This window comes from Panulirus ornatus, chromosome 19 (assembly GCF_036320965.1).
Source record: "Panulirus ornatus isolate Po-2019 chromosome 19, ASM3632096v1, whole genome shotgun sequence".
NCBI lineage: Eukaryota > Metazoa > Arthropoda > Malacostraca > Decapoda > Palinuridae > Panulirus > Panulirus ornatus.
This window is the reverse complement of record NC_092242.1, coordinates 14,864,769-14,884,389: the sequence shown is the minus strand read 5'-3', so window position 1 is coordinate 14,884,389 and position 19,621 is coordinate 14,864,769. Positions and strand designations below refer to the sequence as shown.

Here is a 19,621-nt window from a genome sequence, read left to right as displayed (position 1 = left end):
CGCTCTCTGTAACTAGTCCTGTAAAGATGTGGTAATACACGAAAGCGCTCAGGATTCTCATGTTTCCTTCTCCTGGTGGTCGTTCTTAATACACACACACACACACACACACACACACACACACACACACACACACACACACATATATATATATATATATATATATATATATATATATATATATATATATATATATATATATATATATATTTCTTTCTTTCTTTTAAACTATTCGCCATTTCCTGCGTTAGCGAGGTAGCGTTAAGAACAGAGGACTGGGCCTTTTTTGGAATATCCTCACCTGGCTCGCTCTGTTCCTTCTTTTGGAAAATTAAAAAAAAAAGAAAAAAAAAAAACGAGAGGGGAGGATTTCCAGCCCCCCGCTCCCTCCCCTTTTAGTCGCCTTCTACGACACGCAGGGAATACGTGGGAAGTATTCTTAATCCCCTATCCCCAGGGATAATATATATATATATATATAAATATATATATATATATATATATATATATATATATATATATATATATATATATATATATATATATATATATATATATATATATATATACTCCCCAATAGATAGGCATAACTACAGAGTATCACAGAGGTAAAACAATTTACAATACAGGACAGGCATTTCAGGGGATGGTATGATAACTAGACTGGGAGAAACGGTGGCGCGAGTTGCTTAGACACACAAGGCCAGCTCCTCAAAGTGTTGACACACCACTAACAGACACATACATGACGCTCTCGGTCACTGTGATGACACACTTACATAAGAGTACGCGTTTTATTACAAAGTGTAGATTTTGAGACATATACAACATTTGAAATGATATTACTACATTTTTCACATAGGTTCAGTCCTATGACACTCATACAGTCTTCGTGGAGAATAAAAAGTATCAAATTCTCAGCAATCCGATTTAATTGTACACACAAGCAAGACATTTTCAAGACCGGGGTTTAACTTGTATGGACAACAGCAAACTTTTGCACAGAGATAATGCTTGAACAAACACATACTGTATTTCTCGAAAAAAAAAATCAAGAAAACCATGGTATATATAAATAAGGCACGATGCTTTCTAGTGGACAATTCATAGTCTGATTGTTCTTAAAAAAAAAATCCTGTTTATATCCGGGTATTTGAGACTGATTCCTCGTACTGTGTCAAAGATATGTGGCATAGAAGTAATATGAACAAACCAATCGACATTCCATATCAACAAAGGTTGCTATTTACAGGAATATATGAAGTAATTCCAACATCATCATGATTCTCTCCTTGAAAAAAAAAAGGCATGGTGTTATATAGATATGGCAATTTTCTACCAACAGCATGAGAAATTTGCTGAAAGAACGAACATATTAAACGTGAAACATGACTTCATGAACCTACAAATCTAAGGAGCAGCCATCTACTTTTTTGTTTTCTTTATTCCTTGAGAGCAGTAATTATGCTGGATAAATACAGATGAGAGAGCTTGGGAAGTGAGTCAGTTGTTGTTCGCTGATGATACAGCGCTGGTGGCGGATTCATGTGAGAAACTGCAGAAGCTGGTGACGGAGTTTGGTAAAGTGTGTGGAAGAAGAAAGTTAAGAGTAAATGTGAATAAGAGCAAGGTTATTAGGTACAGTAGGGTTGAGGGTCAAGTCAATTGGGAGGTGAGTTTGAATGGTGAAAAACTGGAGGAAGTGAAGTGTTTTAGATATCTGGGAGTGGATCTGTCAGCGGATGGAACCATGGAAGCGGAAGTGGATCATAGGGTGGGGGAGGGGGCGAAAATTTTGGGAGCCTTGAAAAATGTGTGGAAGTCGAGAACATTATCCCGGAAAGCAAAAATGGGTATGTTTGAAGGAATAGTAGTTCCAACAATGTTGTATGGTTGCGAGGCGTGGGCTATGGATAGAGTTGTGCGCAGGAGGATGGATGTGCTGGAAATGAGATGTTTGAGGACAATGTGTGGTGTGAGGTGGTTTGATCGAGTAAGTAACGTAAGGGTAAGAGAGATGTGTGGAAATAAAAAGAGCGTGGTTGAGAGAGCAGAAGAGGGTGTTTTGAAATGGTTTGGGCACATGGAGAGAATGAGTGAGGAAAGATTGACCAAGAGGATATATGTGTCGGAGGTGGAGGGAACGAGGAGAAGAGGGAGACCAAATTGGAGGTGGAAAGATGGAGTGAAAAGGATTTTGTGTGATCGGGGCCTGAACATGCAGGAGGGTGAAAGGAGGGCAAGGAATAGAGTGAAGTGGAGCGATGTGGTATACAGGGGTTGACGTGCTGTCAGTGGATTGAATCAAGGCATGTGAAGCGTCCGGGGTAAACCATGGAAAGCTGTGTAGGTATGTATATTTGCGTGTGTGGACGTGTGTATGTACATGTGTATGGGGGGGGGGGGTTGGGCCATTTCTTTCGTCTGTTTCCTTGCGCTACCTCGCAAACGCGGGAGACAGCGACAAAGTATAAAAAAAAAAAAAAAAAATACAGATGCTGTCTTGCTTACAACCTTAAAGGTATCTTTCACTTTAGTATTTGGACACAGCTTAAAATTTCAAATGAGATGATAGTTTAAGGTCAGAATTTGTAAAAAGAATCTGAAATACAAGCATTAGTTCAGTTGTCTTAAGGATCTCTCCGAACACCAAAAATTGATTGCTATTGGGATAACATCTTTTCGGCAACATGGACACTCCTCCTGAGTTCTCTTATCTATCTATTTCCATCTCTAATCTTTCATTTTCTTCCGTTCATTTCTTTTTCTTTATCTTCCAAATCATCCTTTTGGACAATATTCATTTTCCCCTTGCTTAACGCTCAAGCACATAGTAACGTACATCGAAATATAGTTGTAATGAGATATCAATGAAGGCAGATTCTGGAAAGGATCAATCATTTTAACTCTTGTTTGAAGGATATAAAGTTTTTAGTTGTTTAATGAATGAAGTTTTTTCCAGCCAACCACTGAACGGTTTTGAAAATCTACTATGAATCGTACAAATTCATGCAATATTAATTTGACATGGAAAAAAAGCTTGATATATGTAACAGCAGTATCAATACTAGGAGCGGTGATAACATAAAAAAAAAAAAGTAAATGAGAGTGAAACTAAAAACAAAATATTAACAGTGATGCTTAGAGCGATGATATGATGTTTTATAGGAATTGCGGCAAATGATGATAACGATGATGACTGATAGATATATGAATTGGTAGCAGTGATAACCGCGCTGTTATCATAACGGTAACAGATGAATAATGAGGCAATGGATGCAGGAGTTGGATCATAATATTTGTCCGCAACTTAAACTAATCTAGCCTACAGTTAAACATTCATAGATAATAATAATAATAATAATAATAATAATAATGATAATAATAATGATAATAATGATAATAAAAATAATAATGATAATGATTATAATCTTTCTTAAAGGAGGTACAAGATGAAATAATTCACAAAAACTGAAGAACAGTCCACTCACGAAATTGTCATAAAAAACTGAATAATATTAACGAGATTCTTCAGAGTGTGAACACTCAATTACAGTAGCTTCATGGAAAAAAAAAAAAATGTTAGAGGAGATTCGCCATCCATGTTCGAATCATGAGGAGCATTTCCTGAGGTTGTTCAACAGGCCGTCATGGTGTCTGGTTTGAGACAGCAGTAACTATAAAAATTAACCGTTGAGACTTTATCCCGTTTTCTACCAAACTTTAGGTGTGGCATCTTTTTGTGATATATTGTACACAAGGGAGGAAACAGATAGATGGATAAAGGGGATACCCAAGGCCCGTTGAAACGGTAAGTGCTCGCCTGAACGCTGATACGTAATGGTGGTAGACATGGCCTTACTAAATTCCTTAAAAGAATTATGAACGCAAAGGAGTTAGGATCGCACCCCAGAGCCTTAGTGACATTTAGATAATGATACAGATACTTAGTCGTCTGGACATATTCAGGGCCATATTAACATAAAGATGTAATGATATATTCAAGGACGTTGTCAAAGGCACACACACACACACACACACACACACACACAGATATTAAGGCAGTAAAATAACCTCTGGAAATACTGGTGTATTCAGAGATACATTATAATATAGTCAAGATGACACAGTTTAATGACATATACTATACAAATAGGTAATTTCATTTACTCAGGAACGCACCGGCATACACATGGATGCTTCAGGATGACATACACACACAAACACACCCACCCACAAACAAGCTCTCACGCGCGCTTACACTGGTTGAATTTTGCTCCACTCATCTATATAATGGATGTAGTCAATCACGTCTGTAGAGAACAATTTGGTGGGAAAAAATCGCGTTAATGGTTCCAAACTCTTGAGACATGTTAAGTGTCTGGATTTACAGCAGGGCGACAGATCCTCTCAAGCAAGTAGATTCTATGCACCGCAAAAGCTAGCATTAGGGCGTAACACCGCGTGGTTTGCGTGACAGACGCTTTAATACAAAGGATTAACTTCCTCCCTAGAGGCCATTGTGCTCAAAAATAGCTGATTAATAGAGGAATGTGAGACTAAGCAAGCAAACAATTAATGTGTGGACGATTGCTATGTGCCCCGGGTAACGTTGCGAGAGTTAGGAAGCATGCAGTACAACGCTAGGATTCTAGTATTTGAGTGTTTATTTATCTTCATGGAAATTGTGATCTATAAACATACATAAATGTGAGATACCTACATTATTAGACAGGGAGGACATTATGACTCAATGAACATGAGTTAGACAAGTCGTATGTTTAATAAACTAACAATATAGGGCGGAGAAGCCCGACACGTAACATCCCCTCCCTCCTCTCTGGGTAACTGGCACGGTAAAGAGGAGAGAGAAAAAGGAAGGTTGAAGTAGGGGTCTTGCAGGTACAGTCATGTGCCGAGTGGACGTTTTTTGGTATATTTCTTCCATATTATCAAATAATTTCATGGTAATAAAAATGAAAAATTAATCATTATAAAAAAATACTACTAATTTAATGTAAAAATGCTCCATATGACGCCGTAGAGAAAAGCCATAATGAAATTGTGTGTTATGATCCCTGTACTTACGGGTCCGTGAGCCGCACAACGCCTCGACTCCGCCGACTGTGTATTCCACCGCGCCATGGCTGCGCGGCTGTTGTAAAGGCTGTGCAAGCTGATGTGTGACATATATATCGGATTTTCATACGGAATTAGGACGATTATGCAGTCAAAATGACCACCGAGAGACCTGCAACATCCCGGTTATTTACCACGTCGGTCATCGAAGGCCGTATCGACTTAGACGAGGTAATATTGAGTGTTTTGTGTAGTGGGTGTCGAGGCTGTGGTGACGAAGGAGATGCACACATGATCATGGCGCACTCGGGTGCTCTCCTCGAAACAGCTGATCGTGTCAACACTGACCTTTACCATGGTTAGAAGCATCTTGAGGAACGTAAATTTGACAATACCACTCGACCAAATGCAAATATAAACCTTTCAAGAGCCGTAGAATCGATGGCAGCGCTGTAATTTGCAAGGTTTTGATTGTAATAACAACGAGATAAGAGAATGTTAACTTAGCATGGAATGAAGTGTTAAGTAGTTTCTTTAAAAAATCGTCTGACGTGGATAATGAAATATGTCCATGCAATTGGAGAGACAGACAGTGTCTTGAAGGAACAGTGTGAGTGTAAAAAAGATTCCAAAGAGCAGCAGTGCCCAGCTGGGCGTGTAAGGTTCCCTCCCAATGCAACACATGCAGTTGCTTTCAGTGGGCCAAGATAATGCCAGTGAATATTCTGTACAAACTTTTTGATAATTATGATGTGTAGAACTATTATAGGTGAAATTTAAGAATGGATTTCCTTCATGAAAACTAAATTGGAAGTGTTTTGCAGATTTTAGTTTCAGTGAAATGATGTAAACTATGCTGTGTTTTGATGTAGCATTAGGCATTCAGTTAATATTATGTTAAAGTATTGATTTCTTTTTCTACATACTGGTTGAATTGTTTTAAGTTTTTAGTAACATGTTATGAATCATAATCATTATATGTCTTAATACAGCAGTGTTGTAAACATAACATGCTTTAAATATCTGGGCGAGGTTCATTTATGTATACAATCTGCCATTTATTCCAGGTGATATTGTAGTTAGGTATAAAGCACTGAAGTTTTTACCTCATGTCAGAATGGATGTAGATAGTTTTCTTCCTCTTTACTTAACATCTAATAGTGCATCTTCTTAAACACTGAAATAAAGCATAAATATGTAAGTGCTAAAGATTTTGGGAAAAACACCTTCAGTAATTTGGTATGGCAGCATTTTGTGTATCCCTGTGTTTTGAGAATTTTATTGGGGAGTCGTACTGAATACACGTCACAATTCCATTTTGGATGAGTTATCAATGATATTCAGGTATGGTGATATTAGAGCGCACTAATATAAATCATTGAATGTCATAGGTCAGGAAAGCAACTGTTTCGTGTCATTGAATCATATGAATTAAGCATGGTACTGGATTTAACATTGCAACCTCTGGTGTTCTTAATGAAAATGAATGCATGGCATAGTGTAATGAGAATTTAGAGTGAAACAGAATCTTGAAAATATGCACAGAAGCAATAACTGCTTTCATAAGCGTAACTTTCATTAGTTGTCTGGGCTTTAATTTTATGCTCTGTACTTGCATCCAACTACCCCTGGATATGTACCCTTCAACCATACTCTGAAATGCTTTGTCAATGTATATCTTAAGACAGATATTTTAAAACTCCAACATTATATTTTACTAACTCTAATGCGTGATCATCCGACGGTATCAAGTGTTTTTCACCAACCCGAATACACTCTTTGGTGTTTCACTCAAATTTGGTGGTTAGGGATACTGTTTAGTAATATTTAGTAAGTTACTAGACACATATAGTGAAGCTGACTTCCTTTTATGAACTTTAAAAGTCAACCATTTTTAATTGGATTAATTTTGAATTGGATGCAATTTAATTCATTGTTTTTGGGTTTGTGCTTAGAAGATAGGTTAAGTTTCGTGGAGGTGATGATAGTTTCTTATAGAAGTCAGCAGGAAATGTTCAATCCATACTGTTGTAGTTAAGAAAGAAAGAAACTATTTCATCCAGTGAGGATGCACCTATAGTGTAAAAGGGAGAACGAATTTTAGATAAGTCATTTGTATAGGAATATGTTTTGAAATATTTGAGTGACAAAAGGGTTACAGCATTTTTTGATTAAAAGATAGGTTAGTTCTAATGGAAGTAATAATGTAATGATATGTTTGCATTGGTACTTATTTATTAAATATTCACACATGACGGTAACAAGACTAGTTATTGTGTGGTGTTGTTGGGGTTAGTAAATCAGATTTATTTCTGAAGCATTGCTATTATCTTTGAATATTAGGTGATTTTGTTCTACATTGCTTATGCATTGTTTAGAAAATAAAATAAAGTTGTAAGGTGTCATTTAGAGAATTGATTTTATAAAACCATATCAAGTAAGGTGATAGTAGTATACCTGGAAAATGTGTTAAAGTAGACAAAATAGCTAAAAAACAGTCAACAGGCCTATGATAATCTCTCTAACTTCCCCATCAGTCAAGATTTCTCTTAAAATGTTCAATTATAATTAAAGTTTACCAGTCACACCTGTGATTGAACACCACCTAGATGATGCTGGCTCCCAGAGGTCAACAAACAGACAACACTAGTGAGTAGCCATGTTATCCCCAGCCGCAGATTAAATGTAGGTATACCTCTGTTATCATTTGTGCCACTAGGTAAGGTTTTTATTGGTTTGTACTTACTTTTATATTGATTTTTTACCTTAATACTGATTAAACCTACATTTTTCCTGATTTACACTTTCTTTACCACCTTATTTAATACTGTTCAGTTAGATATGTTTCAAATCCATATGTGCTTTGGATGTGTTTTTGTATCCTCCAAACACTACAGTATTATATTGGAACAAAATCACCTCGTAATCAAAGCTGATCATGATGGGAAGATGATTTAGTAAATTACCTTTAGGATGTAAATGGGAGACTTGTAGATATTTCTTGAGCAGTTAGACAAAGAGGGCAAATGGGTTTCTAATACTGGTTATGGATGTTGCTGATATGGATACTGTTTGTTAGGATGGGAGAGATCAAGGGTCAAGTGGTAAGCGAAACATGCTTGTGGATGAGCAAAAACTTGTGAGGTTTAGATTAATTTGTTAGGAGCTTATGGGCTGTTGGGGATGAGTAGTACTCTTGGAGAAAGCTAAAAGGTAGAGTCACATGGAAATGCATTACTTAATGGTCTTTAAGGCAGAAGATAGTGAAGTGCAGTGCTTAGAGAGGGTTCTGAAAGAAAGCAACCACTTGATTTTTATGCCGCATAAATTTTATGCCATTGCTGTGTTGTGTGTGGTTTTATCCCATTACAGTGTAATCTGTTACAGTACTGTGCTAATGCTCAGAGTATGTATGATAAACAATGAATTTAAGGTAATAGTACATATACAGCCAAAAATTATAGGAAAACAAGAGTTTTGGTGTTCTGTTGGAACTGTGAAAGAACGAATAGATATACCTGAATATGGAATGTATGGAGATGACAGACTAGAGTGAAAGATGGTGTTGTTTCACAAATTATAAGTCAATTGAATGTTGAGAAATTAGATAATCATAGATAGGAAATTCATTATGGTGCAGCACTGATATCAATGAAGAAGAGAAAGCAATGGTAGGTGTTTGTTATTAAGATACAGTTTCTTCTATTGATGAGATTTGAAATGTGCTGTACGCATTAAGAGAAGCACTAGTAGTAGAATGCACACATACGTTGTTGATAGATTTCAACCTCACTAGAATTGAATGTATTAAATAACATGTGTCAGTAGATATCATGTTTTGTAGATCCTGTAACTGTTCCCAGGACCTATTCTTGCACCAGAATGTTGATTTTATCCTGGTTTAGACATGACCAAATGCAATTTTAATGTAGTTTAGTCATGACCAAATGCAATTTTAATGTAGTTTAGTCATGACCATATGCAATCAGCTCTTGATTTACTATTTGCTGATAAACCACTTATGACTAACAATTTGAACTCATGCAACCCTTCGGGTAAAAGTGATCATGTTAGTCTGTTTTCCTAGAAATTGAGATACAAGAAGGGAAGAGTTTCCAGCCCCCCATTACCACCCCTTTTAGTTGCCTTCTGTGACATGCGAGGAATACAGAGGTAGAATTTTTTCTCCCCTACCTCACATATGTTTCTGTTGAATACATTGGTATATATGTTACTGGCCTCCACATGCATATGGTTATGCTATAAGTAAAAGTTGCCTCTGATGAAGTTATACCTTTGTCATTAGATGATAGGGAATACAATACAGCTATTGATTTACTCTGCCAGAAAGAAGTCCACTTAAGGTAAGCTTTATCATCAATGAACAGAGAGGATTACAGTCTTGTCAGGAACCTTCTTGCTCCTGAAGAGTTTTGTAAAAGATGCCTAGGAGAGGAAGGAACAGAGGGCTAGAAATCCTCCCCACACTGAAAATGTAGGATCGGGGAAAGCAAAGGGAAAAAGTTCTTTAGAGGAGCAATACCTTGTACTCCCTCATTAGTAGGAAAGGCAAGCTCATGAATAAAAAAAAGTGCTTTTGGTTAACCTTGTACTTCAGATGGTTAATATTCCAAAAGCTGCAGTACTTAGAGTGGCATATGTGTTAATAATACAGGGTAAGTGAATGATGAATGATTTTATGAGGTATCAAAAGAATTATTTTTGTAATTATAAGTTTTCCTGTAATGCTTGTTATTCATATTGCATCGTGCTTTATTTTGATGATCATTTTGTGCAAGATTTTATTTTTTTCATTTCATAACTGCACATGTCTTATGCTTTAGGAGAATTTTTTATGTAAGATTACCTCAGAATGGTATATTTACAAGGTGTGCTTTATTTCTAGAAGTATGATAAAGCCTACAACAGCGTGATTAACCTAACACATGGCTTGACTGAGGAAGAGTCACACCACGTATTGAATAAAGCCTTAGATGATCGAAAAGTCCATGACGAGCTCTGTCTAGGTCTGCTAGTGAGCATCCTTACTGATCCATCTATAGCTTCAAGGGTAAGGAATTTATTGAAAACGAGTTAGAAAGTGCATCTTATCTACTTGCCTTTTCCATTTGTTTTATCATAGCTAATCTTTTCCTCGCATTATATAGAAAATTTAGGATTTGGATCTCAGAAAGAACTGGTCCTTGCACGTACACTTTGAGTTCTCTGATACAGTCCATCCCACTTGCAAGGTTGATTTAGGAATGTTATTTGCTGTGGTTACATAGAACCATTGTCTTTTAATTCCAAATCATAGACCAGCTCTCCCCTTATCTTTCAAGCTGTTGCTCATTTCTTTTCATAACATACTTTGTGTTGCTCATATTCTTAACCACAGTGTAATGTTTGAAATCCAGGTAGGTTTATTATCCTTATGATGCTGATGAATAGCATTGGTAAACCATTTCATGTACTGCCAAAGCAAGTTGAAGTAGAATTTTTCCTTTTGTGAGTCCAATTTAGTTTTTATGAAATACTGGCATGCTTGAAAATTTGATAATTTATAATATGATAATTTTGATTAACATGCTGCATTTACTTTCCAGCACTACCACGATCTTACTTTAGTGTCCCGTGATTCACTAAAAGTAGTGACTGAGACATTGATACATCAGATTATTGGTGAAAGATTTTCTCGGTTATTAGAGAGCACAAGAAGACAGCTCTTGTGGCTAGTGCGGGAACTTGTCAAGACTGGCATAAACAATGTTGAGGGAGTTGTTTGGTGCCTGCTCAGACAAATTGCTGGTGGGGATGTATCACAGAAAAATGTGTGGTTGGCTGAAAGTCTAGTAGATATACTAAGAGAAAATAGGTGAGTTGCATATTATACAAAGAAAAAATTTATGGTGTATATGTTCAAATTTTTATTTCTAATGCACTCATGTGATAAATCTTCCATACTTAAATGTGCCTAGGGGGATTGATAATCTCCAGAGAAAGATTTCTCTTAAAAAAATTCTTTTCATAACACATTTGTAATGATTTTGATTCTTTCAGACCATGGTTAGACAAGTTCCCAGTTATTGTGGCATCGGTAACCTATACATACCTACGCATCTTAGAAGATCATAATGGTCCTCAGTTTGCAAACCTTAGACAGAAGGAGGTTAATTTTGTGGTAGGCCTCTTAAGAGAACGTTTTCAGGTGGGTATTATTTAAGAATTATCCATGGGGTAGGGGAGTAGAATACTGCGTATGTATCACCTGCATGTTGTTGGTGACTAAAAGGGGTTAGAGTAAGGAACAAAGGAAGGAGTCAAGTAAGAATTTTTCTGCTAAGGTCCAATCTTATGTTCTGACATTGCTTTGCTTAGGTGCGTATGACAGTCACTCATGGAAAAAAACACAGATTATGTAAAGGTAATTGTTGTTTGTGCTCATATGTAAAGTGTGTTTGTGTGTGTCAAAGCTAGAACCCTTTCCAGAAAGGGGTCATAGGGCATATATATATTTTTCTATATATATATATATATATATATATATATATATATATTTTTTTTTTTTTTTTTTTTTTTTTTTTATACTTTGTCGCTGTCTCCCGCGTTTGCGAGGTAGCGCAAGGAAACAGACGAAAGAAATGGCCCAACCCCCCCCCCCCATACACATGTACATACACACGTCCACACACGCAAATATACATACCTACACAGCTTTCCATGGTTTACCCCAGACGCTTCACATGCCTTGCTTCAATCCACTGACAGCACGTCAACCCCTGTATACCACATGACTCCAATTCACTCTATTTCTTGCCCTCCTTTCACCCTCCTGCATGTTCAGGCCCCGATCACACAAAATCTTTTTCACTCCATCTTTCCACCTCCAATTTGGTCTCCCTCTTCTCCTCGTTCCCTCCACCTCCGACACATATATCCTCTTGGTCAATCTCTCCTCACTCATTCTCTCCATGTGCCCAAACCATTTCAAAACACCCTCTTCTGCTCTCTCAACCACGCTCTTTTTATTTCCACACATCTCTCTTACCCTTACGTTACTTACTCGATCAAACCACCTCACACCACATATATATATATATATATATATATATATATATATATATATATATATATATATATATATATGTGTGTGTGTGTGTGTGTCAGCGAGATAGCACCAGGAAACAGACGAAGAAAGAAAGGCCCAATCACTCATACACACACACACACACACACACACATATATATATATATATATATATATATTATTTTTTTTATTTTGCTTTGTCGCTGTCTCCCGCGTTTGCGAGGTAGCGCAAGGAAACGGACAAAAGAAATGGCCCAACCCACCCCCATACACATGTATATACATACGTCCACACACGCAAATGTACATACCTACACAGCTTTCCATGGTTTACCCCAGACGCTTCACATGCCCTGATTCAATCCACTGACAGCACGTCAACCCCGGTATACCACATCGATCCAATTCACTCTATTCCTTGCCCTCCTTTCACCCGCCTGCATGTTCAGGCCCCGATCACACAAAATCTTTTTCACTCCATCTTTCCACCTCCAATTTGGTCTTCCACTTCTCCTCGTTCCCTCCACCTCCGACACATATATCCTCTTGGTCAATCTTTCCTCACTCATTCTCTCTATGTGCCCAAACCATTTCAAAACACCCTCTTCTGCTCTCTCAACCACGCTCTTTTTATTTCCACACATCTCTCTTACCCTTACGTTACTTACTCGATCAAGCCACCTCACACCACACATTGTCCTCAAACATCTCATTTCCAGCACATCCATCCTCCTGCGCACAACTCTATCCATAGCCCACGCCTCGCAACCATACAACATTGTTGGAACCACTATTCCTTCAAACATACTTTTTTTTTTTTCGCTGTCTCCCGCGTTTGCGAGGTAGCGCAAGGAAACAGACAAAAGAAATGGCCCAACCCACCCCCATACACATGTATATACATACGTCCACACACGCAAATATACATACCTACACAGCTTTCCATGGTTTACCCCAGACGCTTCACATGCCCTGATTCAATCCAGTGACACCACGTCAACCCCGGTATACCACATCGATCCAATTCACTCTATTCCTTGCCCTCCTTTCACCCTCCTGCATGTTCAGGCCCCGATCGCACAAAATCTTTTTCACTCCATCTTTCCACCTCCAATTTGGTCTCCCACTTCTCCTCGTTCCCTCCACCTCTGACACATATATCCTCTTGGTCAATCTTTCCTCACTCATTCTCTCCATGTGCCCAAACCATGTCAAAACACCCTCTTCTGCTCTCTCAACCGCGCTCTTTTTATTTCCACGCATCTCTCTTACCCTTACGTTACTTACTCGATCAAACCCCCTCACACCACACATTGTCCTCAAACATCTCATTTCCAGCACATCCATCCTCCTGCGCACAACTCTATCCGTAGCCCACGCCTCACAACCATACAACATTGTTGGAACCACTATTCCTTCAAACATACCCATTTTTGCTTTCCGAGATAATGTTCTCGACTTCCACACATTCTTCAAGGCTCCCAGGATTTTCGCCCCCTCCCCCACCCTATGATCCACTTCCGCTTCCATGGTTCCTTCCGCTGCCAGATCCACTCCCAGATATCTAAAACACTTTACTTCCTCCAGTTTTTCTCCATTCAAACTTACCCCCCAATTGACTTGACCCTCAACCCTACTGTACCTAATTACCTTGCTCTTATTCACATTTACTCTTAACTTTCTTCTTTCACACACTTTACCAAACTCAGTCACCAGCTTCTGCAGTTTCTCACATGAATCAGCCACCAGCGCTGTATCATCAGCGAACAACAACTGACTCAAACATACATATATATGTAAAAATATGTGCATGTATGGGCATTTATTATACTTTGTCGCTGTCTCCCGCATTAGCGAGGTAGCGCAAGGAAACAGACAAAAGAATGGCCCAACCCACCCATATACACATGTATAAACATACACGTCCACATGCGCACATATACATACCTATACATTTCAACGTATACATATATATACATACACAGACATATACATAAAGACACATGTACATAATTCATGCTTGCTGTCTTTATTCATTCTCGTCGCCACCCTGCCACACCAGAAATGACACTCCCCTCCCTCCACACGCGTGCGAGGTAGCGCTAGGAAAGGACAATAAAGGCCACATTCGTTCACACTCATTCACTGGCTATATTATCTTCATTTTTTTTTTATTTTGCTTTGTCGCTGTCTCCCGCGTTAGCGAGGTAGCGCAAGGAAACAGACGAAAGAATGGCCCAACCCACCCACATACACATGTATATACATACACGTCCACACACGCAAATATACATACCTATATATCTCAACGTGTACATATATATACAGATGTTTGGTCGAGGTGGTGTGCAAAGTGAGAGGGTTAGGGGAAATAATTTGGTAAACAGAGAAGAGGTAGTAAAAGCTTTGCGGAAGATGAAAGCCGGCAAGGCAGCAGGTTTGGATGGTATTGCAGTGGAATTTATTAAAAAAGGGGGTGACTGTATTATTGACTGATTGGTAAGGTTATTTAATGTATGTATGACTCATGGTGAGGTGCCTGAGGATTGGCGGAATGCGTGCATAGTGCCATTGTACGAAGGCAAAGGGGATAAGAGTGAGTGCTCAAATTTCAGAGGTATAAGTTTGTTGAGTATTCCTGGTAAATTATATGGGAGGGTATTGATTGAGAGGGTGAAGGCATGTACAGAGCATCAGATTGGGGAAGAGCAGTGTGGTTTCAGAAGTGGTAGAGGATGTGTGGATCAGGTGTTTGCTTTGAAGAATGTATGTGAGAAATACTTAGAAAAGCAAATGGATTTGTATGTAGCATTTATGGATCTGGAGAAGGCATATGATAGAGTTGATAGAGATGCTCTGTGGAAGGTATTAAGAATATATGGTGTGGGAGGCAAGTTGTTAGAAGCAGTGAAAAGTTTTTATCGAGGATGTAAGGCATGTGTAAGTGTAGGAAGAGAGGAAAGTGATTGGTTCTCAGTGAATGTAGGTTTGCGGCAGGGGTGTGTGATGTCCCCATGGTTGTTTAATTTGTTTATGGATGGGGTTGTTAGGGAGGTGAATGCAAGAGTTTTGGAAAGAGGGGCAAGTATGAAGTCTGTTGTGGATGAGAGAGCTTGGGAAGTGAGTCAGTTGTTGTTCGCTGATGATACAGCGCTGGTGGCTGATTCATGTGAGAAACAGCAGAAGCTGGTGACTGAGTTTGGTAAAGTGTGTGAAAGAAGAAAGTTAAGAGTAAATGTGAATAAGAGCAAAGTTATTAGGTACAGTAGGGTTGAGGGTCAAGTCAGTTGGGAGGTAAGTTTGAGTGGAGAAAAACTGGAGGAAGTAAAGTGTTTTAGATATCTGGGAGTGGATCTGGCAGCAGATGGAACCATGGAAGCGGAAGTGGATCATAGGGTGGGGAAGGGGGTGAAAATCCTGGGAGCCTTGAAGAATGTGTGGAAGTCGAGAACATTATCTCGGAAAGCAAAAATGGGTATGTTTGAAGGAATAGTGGTTCCAATAATTTTGTATGGTTGCGAGGCGTGGGCTATGGATAGAGTTGTGCACAGGAGGGTGGATGTGCTGGAAATGAGATGTTTGAGGACAATGTGTGGTGTGAGGTGGTTTGATCGAGTAAGTAACGTAAGGGTAAGAGAGATGTGTGGAAATAAAAAGAGCGTGGTTGAGAGAGCAGAAGAGGGTGTTCTGAAATGGTTTGGGCACATGGAGAGAATGAGTGAGGAAAGATTGACCAAGAGGATATATGTGTTGGAGGTGGAGAGAACGAGGAGAAGTGGGAGACCAAATTGGAGGTGGAAAGATGGAGTGAAAAAGATTTTGTGTGATCAGGGCGTGAACATGCAGGAGGGTGAAAGGAGGGCAAGGAATAGAGGGAATTGGATCGATGTGGTATACCGGGGTTGACGTGCTGTCAGTGGATTGAATCAAGGCATGTGAAGCGACTGGGGTAAACCATGGAACGCTGTGTAGGTATGTATATTTGCGTGTGTGGACGTGTGTATGTACATGTGTATGGGGGGGGGGTTGGGCCATTTCTTTCGTCTGTTTCCTTGCGCTACCTCGCAAACGCGGGAGACAGCGACAAAGTATAAAAAAAAAAAAAAAAAAAAAAAAAAAAAATATATATATATATTAATATATATATATATATTATCCCTGGGGATAGGGGAGAAAGAATACTTCCCACGTATTCCCTGCGTGTCGTAGAAGGCGACTAAAAGGGGAGGGAGCGGGTGGCTGGAGATCCTCCCCTTTCTTGTTTTTTTTTTTTTTTTTACTTTTCCAAAAGAAGGAACAAAGAAGGGGGTCAGGTGGGGATATTCCCTCTAAGGCCCAGTTCTTTGTTCTTAACGCACCTCGCTATCGCGGGAAATGGCAAATAGTATGAAAAAATATATATATATATATATATATATATATATATATATATATATATATATATATATATCCACACATCCTCTACCACTTCTGAAACCACACTGCTCTTCCCCAATCTGATGCTCTGTACATGCCTTCACCCTCACAATCAATACCCTCCCATATAATTTACCAGGAATACTCAACAAACTTATACCTCTGTAATTTGAGCACTCACTCTTATCCCCTTTGCCTTTGTACAATGGCACTATGCACGTATTCCGCCAATCCTCAGGCACCTCACCATGAGTCATACATACATTAAATAACCTTACCAACCAGTCAACAATACAGTCACCCCCTTTTTTAATAAATTCCACTGCTACCTCGCAAACGCAGGAGACAGCGACATAGTATAATAAAATAAATATAAATAATATATATATATATATATATATATTAAGAATACTTCCCACGTATTCCCTGCGTGTCGTAGAAGGCGACTAAAAGGGGAGGGAGCAGGGGGCTGGAAATCCTCCCCTCTCATTTTTTTTTTTAATTTTCTAAAAGAAGGAACAGAGGGGGCCAGGTGAGGATATTCCCAAAAAAGGACCAGTCCTCTGTTCCTAATGCTACCTCGCTAACGCGGGAAATGGCGAATAGTTTAAAAGAAGAAAATATATATATATATGTATATTTTTTTTTTTTTATATACTTTGTCGCTGTCTCCCGCGTTTGCGAGGTAGCGCAAGGAAACAGACGAAAGAAATGGCCCAACCCCCCCCCCATACACATGTATATACATACGTCCACACACGCAAATATACATACCTACACAGCTTTCCATGGTTTACCCCAGACGCTTCACATGCCTTGATTCAATCCACCGACAGCACGTCAACCCCGGTATACCACATCGCTCCAATTCACTCTATTCCTTGCCCTCCTTTCACCCTCCTGCATGTTCAGGCCCCGATCACACAAAATCTTTTTCACTCCATCTTTCCACCTCCAATTTGGTCTCCCTCTTCTCCTTGCTCCCTCCACCTCCGACACATATATCCTCTTGGTCAATCTTTCCTCACTCATCCTCTCCATGTTCCCAAACCACTTCAAAACACCCTCTTCTGCTCTCTCAACCACGCTCTTTTTATTTCCACACATCTCTCTTACCCTTACGTTACTCACTCGATCAAACCACCTCACACCACACATTGTCCTCAAACATCTCATTTCCAGCACATCCATCCTCCTGCGCACAACTCTATCCATAGCCCACGCCTCGCAACCATACAACATTGTTGGAACCACTATTCCTTCAAACATACCCATTTTTGCTTTCCGAGATAATGTTCTCGACTTCCACACATTCTTCAAGGCTCCCAGAATTTTCGCCCCCTCCCCCACCCTATGATCCACTTCCGCTTCCATGGTTCCATCCGCTGCCAGATCCACTCCCAAATATCTAAAACACTTCACTTCCTCCAGTTTTTCTCCATTCAAACTCACCTCCCAATTGGCTTGACCCTCAACCCTACTGTACCTAATAACCTTGCTCTTATTCACATTTACTCTTAACTTTCTTCTTTCACACACTTTACCAAACTCAGTCACCAGCTTCTGCAGTTTCTCACATGAATCAGCCACCAGCGCTGTATCATATATATATATATATATATATATATATATATATATATATATATATATATATATATTATATATATATATATATATATACTTTTTTTATTTTCCAAAAGAAGGAACAGAGAATTGGGCCAGGTGAGGGTATTCCCTCAAAGGCCCAGTCCTCTGTTCTTAACGCTACCTCGCTAATGCGGGAAATGGCGAACAGTTTGAATGAATGAAATGAAAGAAATATACTTCCCACGTATTCCCTGCGTGTCATAGAAGGCGACTAAAAGGGGAGGGAGCAGGTGGCTGGAAATCCTCCCCTCTCGTTTTTTTTTTAATTTTCCAAAAGAAGGAACAGAGAAGGGGGCCAGGTGAGGATATTCCCTCTAAGGCCCAGTCCTCTGTTCTTAACGCTACCTCGCTAATGCGGAAAATGGCGAAAATATATATATATATTTTTTTTTTTTTTTTTTTTTTTTTTTATACTTTGTCGCTGTCTCCCGCGTTTGCGAGGTAGCGCAAGGAAACAGACGAAAGAAATGCCCCCCCCCCCCCATACACATGTACATACACACGTCCACACACGCAAATATACATACCTACACAGCTTTCCATGGTTTACTTCAGACGCTTCACATGCCTTGCTTCAATCCACTGACAGCACGTCAACCCCTGTATACCACATGACTCCAATTCACTCTATTTCTTGCCCTCCTTTCACCCTCCTGCATGTTCAGGCCCCGATCACACAAAATCTTTTTCACTCCATCTTTCCACCTCCAATTTGGTCTCCCTCTTCTCCTCGTTCCCTCCACCTCCGACACATATATCCTCTTGGTCAATCTCTCCTCACTCATTCTCTCCATGTGCCCAAACCATTTCAAAACACCCTCTTCTGCTCTCTCAACCACGCTCTTTTTATTTCCACACATCTCTCTTACCCTTACGTTACTTACTCGATCAAACCACCTCACACCACACATTGTCCTCAAACATCTCATTTCCAGCACATCCATCCTCCTGCGCACATCTCTATCCATAGCCCACGCCTCGCAACCATACAACATTGTTGGAACCACTATTCCCTCAAACATACCCATTTTTGCTTTCCGAGATAGTGTTCTCGACTTCCACACATTTTTCAAGGCTCCCAAAATTTTCGCCCCCTCCCCCACCCTATGATCCACTTCCGCTTCCATGGTTCCATCCGCTGACAGATCCACTCCCAGATATCTAAAACACTTCACTTCCTCCAGTTTTTCTCCATTCAAACTCACCTCCCAATTGACTTGACCCTCACCCCTACTGTACCTAATAACCTTGCTCTTATTCACATTTACTCTCAACTTTCTTCTTCCACACACTTTACCAAACTCAGTCACCAGCTTCTGCAGTTTCTCACATGAATCAGCCACCAGCGCTGTATCATCAGCGAACAACAACTGACTCACTTCCCAAGCTCTC

The 19,621-nt window shown here is 39.3% G+C and overlaps 1 protein-coding gene across 1 annotated transcript in view; it reads left to right on the top strand.

Moving 5' to 3' along the window:
* Positions 1 to 5,116: 5,116 nt before the first annotated feature.
* Positions 5,117 to 19,621, top strand: part of IntS3 (integrator complex subunit 3) — an 83,561-nt gene continuing 69,056 nt past the window's right edge. The window contains exons 1-4 of the mRNA XM_071673684.1: positions 5,117 to 5,310; positions 9,986 to 10,150; positions 10,686 to 10,954; positions 11,140 to 11,287. Coding sequence (XP_071529785.1) covers positions 5,236 to 5,310; positions 9,986 to 10,150; positions 10,686 to 10,954; positions 11,140 to 11,287 — 657 coding nt within the window. The 5' untranslated portion in view covers positions 5,117 to 5,235. The remainder of the gene's footprint in view (positions 5,311 to 9,985; positions 10,151 to 10,685; positions 10,955 to 11,139; positions 11,288 to 19,621) is intronic.